Source organism: Felis catus, chromosome A1 (assembly GCF_018350175.1).
Source record: "Felis catus isolate Fca126 chromosome A1, F.catus_Fca126_mat1.0, whole genome shotgun sequence".
In the NCBI taxonomy this organism is placed as follows: domain Eukaryota; kingdom Metazoa; phylum Chordata; class Mammalia; order Carnivora; family Felidae; genus Felis; species Felis catus.
The window spans coordinates 121,055,794-121,069,530 of NC_058368.1; the positions used below are offsets into that span (position 1 = coordinate 121,055,794).

The 13,737-nt window shown below is 42.9% G+C and overlaps 1 protein-coding gene across 10 annotated transcripts in view; it reads right to left on the bottom strand.

The window, feature by feature from the left end:
• PRELID2 (PRELI domain containing 2) overlaps positions 1-13,737 on the bottom strand; it is a 188,831-nt gene that overhangs the window by 117,483 nt on the left and 57,611 nt on the right. For 8 of the 10 annotated variants that reach the window (XM_023256286.2, XM_023256294.2, XM_023256292.2 and 5 more), the window contains 2 exons: positions 11,320-11,389; positions 6,780-7,040 (listed from right to left, as the gene is read on the bottom strand). In XM_023256286.2, coding sequence (XP_023112054.1) covers positions 11,330-11,389 — 60 coding nt within the window. In that variant the 3' untranslated portion in view covers positions 6,780-7,040; positions 11,320-11,329. Of the gene's footprint in view, positions 1-6,779; positions 7,041-11,319; positions 11,390-13,737 lie in introns of those variants that run through there. The other 2 variants (XR_002743631.2, XR_006599951.1) reach the window with 1 other exon arrangement.

The window sequence follows — 13,737 nt, forward strand, 5'->3', positions numbered from 1 at the left end:
AGAACAATTAACACCTAAGGAAATAGTTATAACGCTAGCTTCTGACTTCACACATAGAAAGAGATGACTCTCCATACTGGAAAAGTTCCAACTGGAAGCTGATGCATTGTTTAATCTGATTTAAAACTGTATTTAAAAACTGTAGCCATCTAGTGCCTCAGATGGGACTCAAGTTTTCCAAAGTCTTTAGATCCAATCACCAAGATACCAGGAGAAAGTTGCATGAAAAATTTTTTTTCTGTATCTATGAATATGTACTGGGGGTGGGGGGAAGCAACACATGAATTGAGGCTCTAAACTTCCATGCTATATTCTCTAATTCTCCAAAATGTCATTTGTGAAAGAAAATATCAGACAACCGAGTTTTCCTCACACTCACCCTGATCTACTCAGTGGCAGCTATAACCCTGATAGGCTTTTCCCCTTTTTCTCTCCCTCTCCTTGCCCTATATCCTGTTTCCAGGGACAATGACTAGACGCTAGGGTATTTCATCCATTTAATTCTTTCTGGGCGCTTTCTTGGTCCCCTCCTATCCTGGGGACCAGGGAAAATTTTGTTTCACTTTGCTTTTGATGAGATTAATGACTACATCTTTAAACAAATACAAATAACAGGGGAGCTTCAGCCCAGAAAGTAATTCCCCCTACACCTCTAAAACAAAATTGGCAGCGAGGGAATTTCAATTGTTGGCACAAGTGATGGACTTGTGAATTTAGGGGACCATCTAAACTCAAAATAAGAAAACAAAAGCATACAACTGAACGGTTAGCATTTTCTCCTTCGTCATTGGATCTAAAAGTTCATCCTGGCACCAACACAAAGAAGTAATGATTCCATCAGCAGCCTAACAGATGGCAGGCATGAAACGGCTCTAACCTTCTCCGAGAATGCTGGAGAATAGCTCCACGGAGTTTAATTTAACAGGATGGTGGCTGCTATTTTGTCTCTGCCGCCTCCTGCACAGCACGCCTGTCCACAGCTTGGAGAGCTACATCTTAAGGTCCGGAAGTGCAGTAACTCAGGTTAACCCTTTGAAGACAAGCAAGGGTCTGGAGTTATTATGGGATCCTTTCTCCGCATTGGATTCTATTCCAACAAGTGCAATTCAAACTTTTGGTCACAACAAAGCAAACTACACATGGCAGAGTATTTTTAGGTTCACTTTTCCCCTACTAGCATTTAAGAGACATTGGGGCTCTTTTTTCTTGGACAGTAAAGTAGTTTTCTGAAGTCCTAGAGGCAAATCACTAGAAGCGAGAGGTCTCATATTACCATCCCTCCTCCTGCTAGCTTCTTAAGGACTCCCACTCAGGGAAAAACAGACATTAGTTCTGACAATGGTAGGAATTTCCATCCATGGCTTCAGGATCAGCTGGGGAGCTTTACACAATCCTGATGCCAGGGCTACATTCTTGAAACTCTGGGGCTGAGACCCAAGCATCAGTATGTCTTAAAGCTACCCAGAGGGTTCTGACTGGCAGTCAAGGTGTGTAAGAAATACTGCATGTAAAAATTTAACTATCACATTTTAAATTTCTATAAATTGTTCCACTCGGTTAATATAATTTCTATTCCAAGCCCCCATCACACTGAGTTTGTCATTCTTAGGATTCCACCTCTCTACCTGCCTCAGTCTGTCCAATGATTACGTGAAGGTTTTGGGGTTTGCAGGCCCCACCCAGATATCAGGAAAACACTATGCTGATCCTGCAGCCCTGAATTCAGGAATGTGCTTGGGTCAGGCTGTAATAGTCAGAACAGTCTGAAGGTAAAAGATATTTATGCCTGAATATCCTCTATCCAGCAATCATTATGAAATGTGAAGTTTCTATGTGGCTCAGATGAGGAGACGGGCTCATGCAGGGCAGCTCCGCCCTTCTCTTTATAAGGCTGCTCGTACAGAAAACTGGTTATCTTCCAAAAAATATCTTCATTTCTTATGATGTGCCCCTCACTAATTCACACAGGATCATCCACAACCGTGCAATATGCTGGTGAGGCTTCAGGGCCACCAAGCTAAACATTTATGTGCTGATCTCCGCACTGCGTGCCCTGGGCTGATTGTGTGTGTGTGTGTGTGTGTGTGTGTGTGTGTGTGTGTGTGTGCATCCTTTAAATAAGCAATCATTGTTTGATTTACTCAGCAGGTACGTGTGTCCAGTCTTACCATCATTACCCACTGCCGCCATATGTCTGTATAATGAAGATGCAAGCCTCCTAGAAACCCCTGGATTGAGTCAGAACAAGATAAATCCTGCTTTTTTCTTGAACATAATAATAGGTGTTCAATAAATGCTGGTTGAACTAAGGACTCTACTCCTTAAGGCACCCAGGCTCTAATAAAAGAAAGACATCAATAGGGCTTGGACAAAGCATTTTAGAAACAAGGCACAGAAAGCCACTCAAATACACCCAGGTAAAAAGCAGACAAGTGAAAGGATCTCATGGAAACAAAGTACAGAAAAGAGAGCTGAGCCTCGCAAGTTGACAAGGAGCTGATGTGAACCCTCCCTCTGGGGGATCACGTGACCTCATGTTGCTGTTTGTGCTTCAGTTCTCCTCTGTCAACCCCGGACCTTGGCTCCATTAGCCCAAAGCCCGCTGAGATCACCCAATAAAAGTGGCCTCTGTTTATTGCTGGGAGAAAGTTTAATGGCTCACCTTGGGGGAAGCGGGGAGCTGACATCATACGATTGGTATAACAGCCTCATCTGGGGCTGCTGCAAAGGACTAGGATCATCACTACCAATGATACACACGAGCTCTGCTGAGTCAAGTGACACCCCCCCAAGAAAGTAAAATTCATGCATAAGTATGAGTCATAACAAACTTTATTTCAGAATGTCTACAGGACTGAATTTCAGAGCTATACTACTCATTTATAGCTCTAAATCACAATAACACTGAATCAAAAATACTTCATACCTCACAAAAAAGGGGCCTGAGAAATGTTCATTTGAATTTAACTTATGTTTCACATTATACAACTGTACATATAAAAACACTTACACAATTGAGGGAGACAATGACTTCTAGATCAAAAGAAAGCATGTGTGGCAACATCTCACTTACCTTGAGGTCAAAGATTTGACAACTGAAGTTGAGAATCAGGAAGTTACAGTAAAATAACATCACCAAGTCAAGGCAGCACGTCCTCAGAAAAAAATTCTCTCAAGAGCCTCGTTTAGGTTCTGTTTACTGTTACTGGACATAGAGTATGCAATGACATAATTTCCCAGCCCCATAAAGAAGGAGATGAGGGTTCCTAGAGGCAGGTGAGAGTAACAGCAGAGAGAAAGGTAACAGGTAACAGTGAGTGAAAACACACCCTGCAAAAACCACTGCAGATCTCAAAGAGCAGAGTCATTCACGGTAGGGGCTTTAACAAACCCAAATAGGACCTGAAAGAGTGAAAAACATAAGTGATGACCTTAATTTTTTTCATTATCTTTAGTAGATTGTTTGCAAAAGCAGGGAAATATATACTAAATTAAGTGTTACAGTGTAAATGATTAAAATACAAAAAAAGACGTGCAACTTAAAAGAATAACCTCGACGTGTCTATACCATGCACCCTACAATGTCTGACAAAAAGGATATTACTACATATACACTGCTTATAAAATACACAGAGCAATTTATATAAAAAGAATAGAGCACCTTTTTTTTACCCACATATGACTGAAACCGTAAAAGACCCTTCATGGTAAAAGCACCTTAATCACATAAGGATAGCTAAAGTCAGTTTCAACTCAGCATAAGAACTTTATGTTTTGTCCTGAATGGTCAACTGTATTGATCAGTGGGCCCAAATGATTGCAAAACCTTTTTGCATGATAGGAGACGTGGAGGGCAGAAACGCTGTCCCGAAATCAGTGTTTCTCAAAATATGGTCTGTGGAACAGCGCAGCTGAATCTCCTGGTGAACTTGCTTTAAAACCTGCCTTTTAAATGATTCCTTTTCATGAATCATTTGGGATTCATGAAATCCCAAATGAGATTTCATGAATCAGAATCTTTGGCGGAGGGCCTGGGAACCTGCATTTAGCACACCTCCCCCGAGGATTTCTGATTCAAGGACAAGTGTGGGAATCACTGGACAAAATCATTGCCTCGAGATTTTCAGGCCCAGCCACACCAGGTCAGGAGGAGACTGGCCTGGTCTGTGAATTAACCCCTTCCCACATGTTCCTAATACGCCCAGTAAGGCAGTACTCCTGATTTTGACATCTCTAAATGTTTTCTCACAGGAAAAGGATTCTGACATATTATAAAAATAAACTCTAACAAGCTCTAATTAATGTTAAAAAGAGCATAATAATTCTAACACATATATGTGAAGCTTGAAGTAATGGATGCCTGCAGAAGGCTTTAAAAAAAAATATTGAGAGAGGATAAGTGTCTGAAGCAACTCCAGAGGATTTCTTGGGAATGGGAGGAAAATACATATCAAAGCAGTCTTGGAGAAGAGACAGAATGCAGCTTCCATCCAGAGTGGGGAAATGCAAATCAATTAAAAACTGACTGGGATGTTTAGGCTGGGCCTTGACACTCTTGAGGCAGAGGCCGGAAACTACTGGAAAACATGTTTGGTTTGGCCAGCACAATGTTTTAAACAATTCTGAATTACTGCCAGCATGTAAAAATTGGGAGAATTCTTTTCTTTAAAAAAAGTCTGTCTTTTCCTATAAAACAGGAAATTAGAGTTAACTAGAAAAAACAGCCACATGGCAACAGTGTGTGAGAGCTGGGCAGCAGCTGTCCACCTTTAAACAGACATGTGTTCCCAGGGTCTCCCAAGGCGCCACCAGCCTGCCTGACTCATCAGATCACCTGCCAGGTCCCCAAAGCCATTTGCACTGGCCACCCTGGTTTTAAGGAATTAGCAAAAATTCGTCCTCTTTCTGCTTCATTCTTTCAATTTCTTTTTTTTTTAAGTTTATTTATTTATTTTGAGAGAGTGCAGGGAGGGGCAGAGAGAGAGAGAGAGAGAGAGAAAGAGATTGAATCCCAAGCAGGCTCCGCACTGTTAGTGTGGAGCCCGATGGGGGGCTCAAACTCATGAACCATCACCTGAGGTGAAACCAAAAGTCAGACACTTAATTGACTGAGCTACCCAGGCACCCCACTCTTTGTATTTCTAACAAAAATTCTTGCTACAAATATCCTTTCCTACCTCAGAGGTGTTAAGAAAGAAATCAGATAATGTCGGAAAATCACCAAGAATTCAGTCTAGTGTTCGCATCCCTAGTTACCAATGGGAACCACCTAGGGAGCTTTAAAAAGTATGGATGGATGCCTGGGTTCCACCCAGAATCTCCAAGATTCTGATGTATTTATTGCTCTAGGATGTACCCTCATCAGCAAAAGTGCATAACATTCCCTAGGTGATTCTAATGAACACCAAAAGCTGAGAACTCCTGCTTCAGAGGATGTAGGTTGTTGGGTAGGATGCATTAAGTTTATTTCAGTGTCATAGGGATTTCTAACGTCTCACCTCTGTGATCATTTACATGGCCTCTTATTTTTCGAAATGGGCTATTATTCCAAAAGCCTACCAAATGCCGCTGACAAACTGGAAAAAGAAGTCAAAGTTTTGTTCTGGTTTCTACCATTCATTTTCTCTCCAACACACCTGAAGAATGAGACACTAAGAAAATGAGGAGAGATTATCCTAAAAGACAGAACTCGGGCAGCACAAACAGCTCAAATACAGTAAGAAGAAGCTCACAGTGGCAGGCTTGTATAAAAAATAAAATTGCTTTGATATTCATCACTGCACTAAGTGGAAAAATTTTCAAATATTAAAAAAAAAGAAGAATTTCCCCAAGACTTCCCAGTAATGGCCCAATTTTTATCTTAAGCAGATGAATTCCAAATTACTGCCTCTCTTCAAGCTTCCTATTAGGTAGTGTGCACTTATATTTTGGCTTCCAATCATGGTAAATGCAAACTACTGTCACCTAATTTTCAAACAGTAATACTACCTCATATTACATTTGAAAAGTACATTTTCAAAATGGTTTCACATAGTAATGGCGTCTAGGTACTAGACTTCTACGATGCAACAGGCAGCGTACTAGGCACTCTATACACACAATCCCAAATCGATCCGACCACCTCACAAAGTTAATTCTATAACCTCGTTGTGCAATGAAAAAGAAGGAGCTTTGGAAAAATTGAAAATTATGTAGATGATCAATCATTGAGCTAGTAGGTGGTAACACTTGTTCCGTCAAATTCCCAAACCTGTGCTTTTCATACTAAACTCCCTTCCTTGTCTAATCATCACTACACAGAACACCTGTGCCCAGGTAGCCCCACTTGCCAGGGAAACACCGAGAGGTTCACGCTGCGTTCCATGTCACATAATGCCAAAGTCACCCCCTGCCTTCCCGCTCTCCAACCCATGTTCTTTCAGAAGACCAAATCACACTGTGGACAGGTTACATTATAAAAGCCATACTGGTGACAGTTAAGTAGTACTTATGGGTAGACATTAAATGCTCTCAATTTCTGAGAACCAAACATTACTCTAAATGTAGCTTAGCTTCAACACTGGCCTGGTATATTCCTTTCTGTTGTAGGACACTCATGCATCAGGCATCAGGTTTAACTCCTTTATCCGTCCCAGAATCTTCTCATGAATCCCATGAGCAATGAGGCTGATAACATATGGGCACCAGCACCACTGGCCAGGCCTCCAGCCTGTCCTTGGCTTCCCTGACACTGTCACCAGGCAGTCAGCAGGACATCCTGAAGAAGGGCAGACGTCACCTTCTATGGTTTTTTTTTTCCTTTATTTGTAAATCATAAAGAGACTGTGCCATAAAAACCCAGCTAGCAGGTCTCATGTCCATGAGTGCCACTATCTGAGGCACACTCCCAGGGGAGTGTATCATTTCATGTCCTGGAAGGAGGGTCTCCTCTTCTTGAAGCTGCCAACAGTATATCCTTAAAGTTGGATTTCAAAAACTGCATCAGTGATGTGTTGGGGCCAAGAAGTGATTCTTGAGCAAATTAGGACAACACAGGTCCCCTGCAAGAGAAAGCAAGTTGGCTTTATCACCTAATAAACAGGTCTCCCCAATCAATACTTATTTGCCTCTTTTCTAAAGCAACTCTTAAGGGTCACTTGAATTCCATCACTGTGGATAATTCTGGAAGAAACTGCATTTCTGCCTCCTAATGATCTTCGAACAAAGCCAGCACCTTATTTTATAAAGTCCAGCTACCCAGAGGAGCTGGTTCAAAGGGGAGTTAAGATATAGCTAAAACGGAGGTCTTAATCTTTCCAGCGTGAAGGAACTCTGCTATGTGATCAAACCTCACCGAGCCGTGTCTCCCCACTGCCAGCGGCAAGAACAAACAGATGTCAGGGCTATTTGTTTTATTCAAAACTGACAGGAAATCAAAAATCTATCAAACGGATGTGTCAGCAGCAACTCTACAAGCATATTGGTTACTGAGATGTATGTGCCTCCATTTTGGTTCATGATAAAATCACCTTCTAAGCTTTCTAATTTTCAAATGCCCACGTGGATACACGGCCAGAGAGTTCTGGGGAGTATCTTTAGGACTGGGCACCATATCCAAGGTGGCCACATTCTATGTGAATTTAAATCATGCAAATTTGAAATGTGGTAGGATATAAAAATAGTAAATAATGTCTCCCTATGCGCATTCATGCAAACCACATGGAATGTTGTTGTTGTTGTTTTTAAGAACTGCAAAATTCCCCAACTGGCAAACTGAGTACACTGACTGTACCCAGCACCTACACTACTGCCACATCACAGTGCTGCTACCTTATCTGCCACACAAAATGCTTACATTTCTACTCCATTATGCACGTGCACTGGAACTTCATGAGCAATTTTAATGATCACTGCCTCTGATATTTTAACTTGACTGTTGTGATCATTTCAGTGCTTTTTTATGCCTTAAAATAAAATCAGCTGAGTGGTGATGTTAAAGCTAATACAGACAAAATAAACTATTAACTTTGGCATACAGGTAAGATGTGATCAAATGCAATGTAAAAAAGGCTAAACGGGCGCCTGGGTGGCGCAGTCGGTTAAGCGTCCGACTTCAGCCAGGTCACGATCTCGCGGTCCGGGAGTTCGAGCCCCTTGTCGGGCTCTGGGCTGATGGCTCAGAGCCTGGAGCCTGTTTCCGATTCTGTGTCTCCCTCTCTCTCTGCCCCTCCCCCGTTCATGCTCTGTCTCTCTCTGTCCCAAAAATAAATAAACGTTGAAAAAAAAAATTAAAAAAAGGCTAAACAACCACTACCAGGTTCCCTGGTCTTAATTTAGGAGAGGGCACGCTCACAACCTACAGGACAGAAAGCTTTTTCTTAAAAGACAATAAATGTTTTAAGTTTTGCTGGAGAAGAGCTCTCTGTCACAGCTATTCACTCTGCCGTTGCAGCCATAACAAAGCCAGGGGCATAGCTGTGTGCCAATAAAACTTTATTTACAAAAACAGAGAGCAGGTTGGGTTTGGCCTGAGGGCAACAACTGACTGACCCTTCTTCTACAGCCTTAGCCCTGATACCTGCCCCCCTTCCGTTTAATGTGGCATTTTATTGCTCATAAAAACAGTAGAGTTCCCCCAACCCACAACCATTCTCCCATTTTCCATAGAGCCACTTTTGAAAACAGAAGAAGTCCCATTAAAACAGGCACATTTCAAGCTTGCCAAAACTTTGTAATAGTCAAGAAAAAAAGGGAAGCAACAAACTGGCAAAAACACGGCAGCACCACAAAGCCATAAAGTGTTGCATGTTACGATTTTTGTGATGCTTACGTAACTACACCTATTTGTCAAAACTCACCAAAATGTACACTTGGGATTGGTGAATTTAATTGTACATGCATAATACTTCAATGAAGTGGACATTGAAAAAAAAAAAAAAAAAGCTTTAAAGCCTCAGCCACAAGCTCTAATTGGCAGTAACTGTAAATTCATGTGGTAAAAGTATATTCCCCTTACTTTCCATTTACTGCCCTGAGACACCCGGTCATGAATTACAACAGTCTGAATTAGGTAAATCCTTCAAACACTCTGTTGCATTAAATGCCCTGAATGCAACTGTCCTTCACAGACCCTTCACTTGAAAGAGAAGAGCGAGTTGTTACTAGAAACAATAAAGAGCCCTGATCAGCTTTCAACCACAGTAAAAACAAAACAAGCAAACCCACAAGAACATGCGTATTTGTGACAACAAGTAAGCTTGTTTAATCTGCTCATTTCACTAACAGCATTTTAAATCAAAAACACAAGTTGGTGTGAGTCTCATCTCTGTTGTTTTCAGTCGTCTTTACACCACTGTGGAGCTTGTCCACATTTAAGCAGGGGGAAAAAAAAAAGCAGTTAAACAACCACCGAGACCCTAAAATCAGGGAAAAACCACACAAGAAGATCATTCCTCTGATTAATCTAAAGTCAATAGACTGCATGACAACAATTTCAAAACCCCAGCTATTAGCTTCCTTGGTGCCCTTATATTTAATCTGTCTTCATTCAGAGATGAGACCTCATTTAGAGCAATCGTTCTCAAAGTGTGGTCCCTGGACCAAGAACAGCAGCATCACCTGGAAACCTGTTAGAAACACAAATCTTAGGACCCGACCCCAGACCTACTTACACAGAAACTGAGAGTGGGGCCCACCGATCTACGCTTAACAAATCCTCCAGAGGATTCTGAGGTTCAGTGATGTTCCAAAATCATTAACCTGAAGTTTGGAAACCAGCGTATAGTTGTAAGTGGAGTCCCTTCCCAGTCTTTCATTTCACTTGGAGCTGACTTTAGATCCCACCCTCCAGGATAAGAAGGGATCTGCACCCAGGTGCTTTGTGAGCCTCACAAAAATGCTTCATAAAAATGTTCTCCAAGAGCAGAGTGGATTTAGGAACAGACCATATTTAGATCCCATTTCAACATTTTTTGAGCACCTGCCATGTGCCATGCTTGTGCTAAATGGAATTATCTTATTTAGCCTCCCCAGTAATGAATAAATCTATTCATAGATCTGCCAGCATGCACTCAGTGCTGAAGTACTTGTACATAAATGTTCATTTTGTTTTTTCTTTGGTTAATTGTTCTCAAACTTTATTCTAGATCACAATTAGAGTCCAAGGTTGCTTATACAAAACTATGTGTCCTACAATTTTAAGCCAACATAAGGGAAATCTGAGGTAATGATGAATTACCCAAGAGAGCGTTTGCTTTACTCAATGGCTTTACCTTCTCTCACATGTTAAAAATTTAACTCCAATAAATTTGGGAAGATGCAAATCCATTACACTCATTTATTTTAGGCTTTGGTTCTCTCTTAAATAACTCTGGTCTGGGGGCGCCTGGGTGGCTCAGTCGGTTGAGCGTCCGACTTCAGCTCAGGTCACGATCTCACGGTTCGTGAGTTCGAGCCCCGCGTCAGGCTCTGGGCTGATGGCTCAGAGCCTGGAGCCTGCTTCCGATTCTGTGTCTCCCTCTCTCTCTCTGCCCCTCCCCCATTCATGCTCTGTCTCTCTCTGTCTCAAAAATAAATAAACATTAAAAAAAAATTTAAAAAAAATAACTCTGGTCTGTCCTTTCCACTATGGACACCCTTCTTCATGCAGACAATAAAAACTTAAGAAAAAAAAATTAAGCAAGTCTAAACTCCCCCTGCCACCTGTGAACCCTACAGCATTTGTCTTACACTAGAGACGGTATGAGCTCTAGCGCTAGCGCTTTCTCCCATCCTCTGCCCGTGGCCAACATTGCTAATCACTCAGGCACCCTTACCCAGAGCCTGATATTATGCTCAAAATGTCAGAATCCTTCTCAATAGCATTTCAGTCAGTCACTGCCAACCAGAGGAAGTATATACATGACTAACAAAATACATTTATTTCACTGGCCAATCAAAACATGCCCCTTCCTTGTTTTCCTTCCTACTTCAAAGACAGCTTTAACCCTCTCCTTCCATTGTCCCCAGAACAATAAAATTAAGGTTCAGTTAATCCTGCACCGAAGTCTACAAATCTATGGCACCTTGCAGAGCGTAATCACGCTGGATTGTGCTGAGCGGTTTCAACAATTTGAATGCCGTTGTAACCCAGCGCGAGGTACAAAACTGCTCTGAAAATCAAAGAACTAAGTAAATGAAGGTACTGAACAGAAAACGAAACACCTGTGAGACAGGATCCTCTGCATATAACTGGGAAATGTACAGCATGAACAGCCCAGGGAGGCTGACGCATAATACAGGGCTTAAGAGCCTGAAAACATGGCTGGAGGAAAGAATTCTGATTTTGTTTTTGGTACTCACTGCGGATTCTTTATTCAGCTAAGGGGGCACCACACTGTTCCTTTAGCAGCATCTCCATTATTCTAATTCCCTAGAGAGAGAAGAAAGAAAAATCAAAATGCAACAAGCACTTTTACATTTATCACAGCCCTTTCCCTCCAAGGAATCCAAGTCATGGCCATAGACTCATTCCAGAAAAGTAGGCTCATGGTCATACCTTACATTTTTATAGTATTTTTCTCACCAAGTTCACATACATTTTCTCTACATGTGCTCAGAACTACTCAAGGGAAGTGGGCACAGGAGAGTTTAGAATCTCCATTTTAAACATAAGAAAGCAGTCCAAGAGAACACAAGTAACTTCTCAAAACACAGGTCCAGCTGCTAAGTGACATTGCCAGAACTGAAATAATAATGGTAATAATTAGTGTTTATTGAGCATTTATAAATGTGCTGTGCTGGCTGCTCAGGTTTTCACGAGCTCCATCCTGGGCAGTGGCACCATGGACACCCTTCCAGCCTCTCGGCTCCCCTTCCCCACCTGCCAGCACTGTAGGCTGCTGAGGGCACAGAGCCCTCAGCCAAAGGGAGCTGCCTAAACTCAGGTCACGTCCCCTCTCCAGGAGCAACCCACATCCAACGACTGGTGGACATAGGGGTCTAAAGGCCCAGCTCTCTTCCCTTAACTCCAGAAACCAGTGAAGGGCACTCCATGTCTAGAAGTCCCCATGGGATCAGCTGAGACCTTCACTGCAACATTACCACAGTTCACATTCACCTCCTGCATAATCCTGTCTCCCCTATTCCCCTGGTAGAGTTGTTTCTGAGGGCCCTGTCCAGTAACCCTCTGCACAAAAGTCTCCGTCTCAGAGTCTGTGTCTGGAGAGCTGGCCTCGGATGCCTTATTTAATACACACAAAACCCCAGAACAAGCACAATTCTTACTTCCATTTTACAGATGAAGAAACAGTAACTCCAAGAGGTTTAAGCAATTTTCCCAAAGTCATACATCTGTTGAGCAATAAAGCAGGGCAAGAACACAGGCACTCTCTTCGGGCTTCAGAGGCCCCCCTGACCCTTCCCACGTGCTCACTCTGTGACTGCACATGCCGACCTGTCACCCACCAGCCAGTCGAAGTCAACTCCGGAGGAAAGAGGAAAGCAGATATTCCCTCCCTTCTCCTTCAAGACCAAGTTGTGCAGACAAGAGGATAAATCTTCAGACAGAAAGACAGGGTGATGGTGTAATTATGAACAAAGGTTTTAAGGAAGTCAGAGCTGGATCTGGTGGAATGGAAGTCACTGTTCTCAGGGATGGGAAAGGAGCTTACAGGGAACACTAATGACCCAAGCTAACCTAAAACACAGGTCCCCAGGGGCGCCTGGGTGGCTCAGTCAGTTAAGCGTCCGACTTTGGCTCAGGTCATGATCTCACGGTCCGTGAGTTCGAGCCCCGCATCGGGCTCTGTGCTGACCACTCAGAGCCTGGAGCCTGTTTCAGATTCTGTGTCTCCCTCTCTCTCTGACCCTCCCCCCGTTCATGCTCTGTCTCTTTCTGTCTCAAAAATAAATAAACGTTACAATATCAATCAATCAATCAATAAATAAATAAACACAGGTCCCCAGGCCCCTCACAGAAGACTCTGACTTAATAGGACTCAAGCAGGCCCCAGAGCTCTGTACCTTTAACAAGCACCCAGGTGATTCTCATGATCAGGCAGGTCCCGAAAAACACTGAGTGAGCCACAAGAGAAAGACAGGGGCTTCCTACCAGGGATTTATTCTGCACCACAGCAAGAAGGGAGCCTCTAGAGAAGACCATAAAATATACTGAGTACCAAAGTACACAAAACAAAATGTAACGTTTCCTTGAGGTTTCAGATGGTCCTTTAGATTGTGGCTAGCCATCGCCACAAACACTGCCACTGTCCTGCAAGAAAAAAGCACCAAAGGATGCAGATCGAATGCTAGGAGCACAGAGAGAGGTAAACTAAAGCAGCAAGCTCCAAGACCAGGAGCACTGCTATCAGGGTGGAGAGAGGCGGATCCTGGTCACAGCCCTGCCGGGAATTCTTCTGGGTACCTCAGGTGCATCACTTTTACCAAGGAGTAACCGAGATCGGACAGCTCAGGGGACAGCAAGGCCGAACAGGGACTGAACAGGAACTGGTAGAGAAATTCACAGAGGCACATACAGATTCCCAAACCCTGCTGAGACCCACACAATCAGAATTTCCAGTTGTGGTTCTGAAGCACAACTGATTCATCTACTAGAACTTGTAAATGGCAGCCTGACATCACCTCCAAGATCCCTTCCAACTCTGCCAGTCTGGGGATGGATGGAATAGTCCTCCTTAATCATTTTGGAAGACACGGTACACCCTGCAATCCCGCAAAGAATTAGAAAAGAAATGAAGGAGCAAGTGGGGGAGGGAGGGG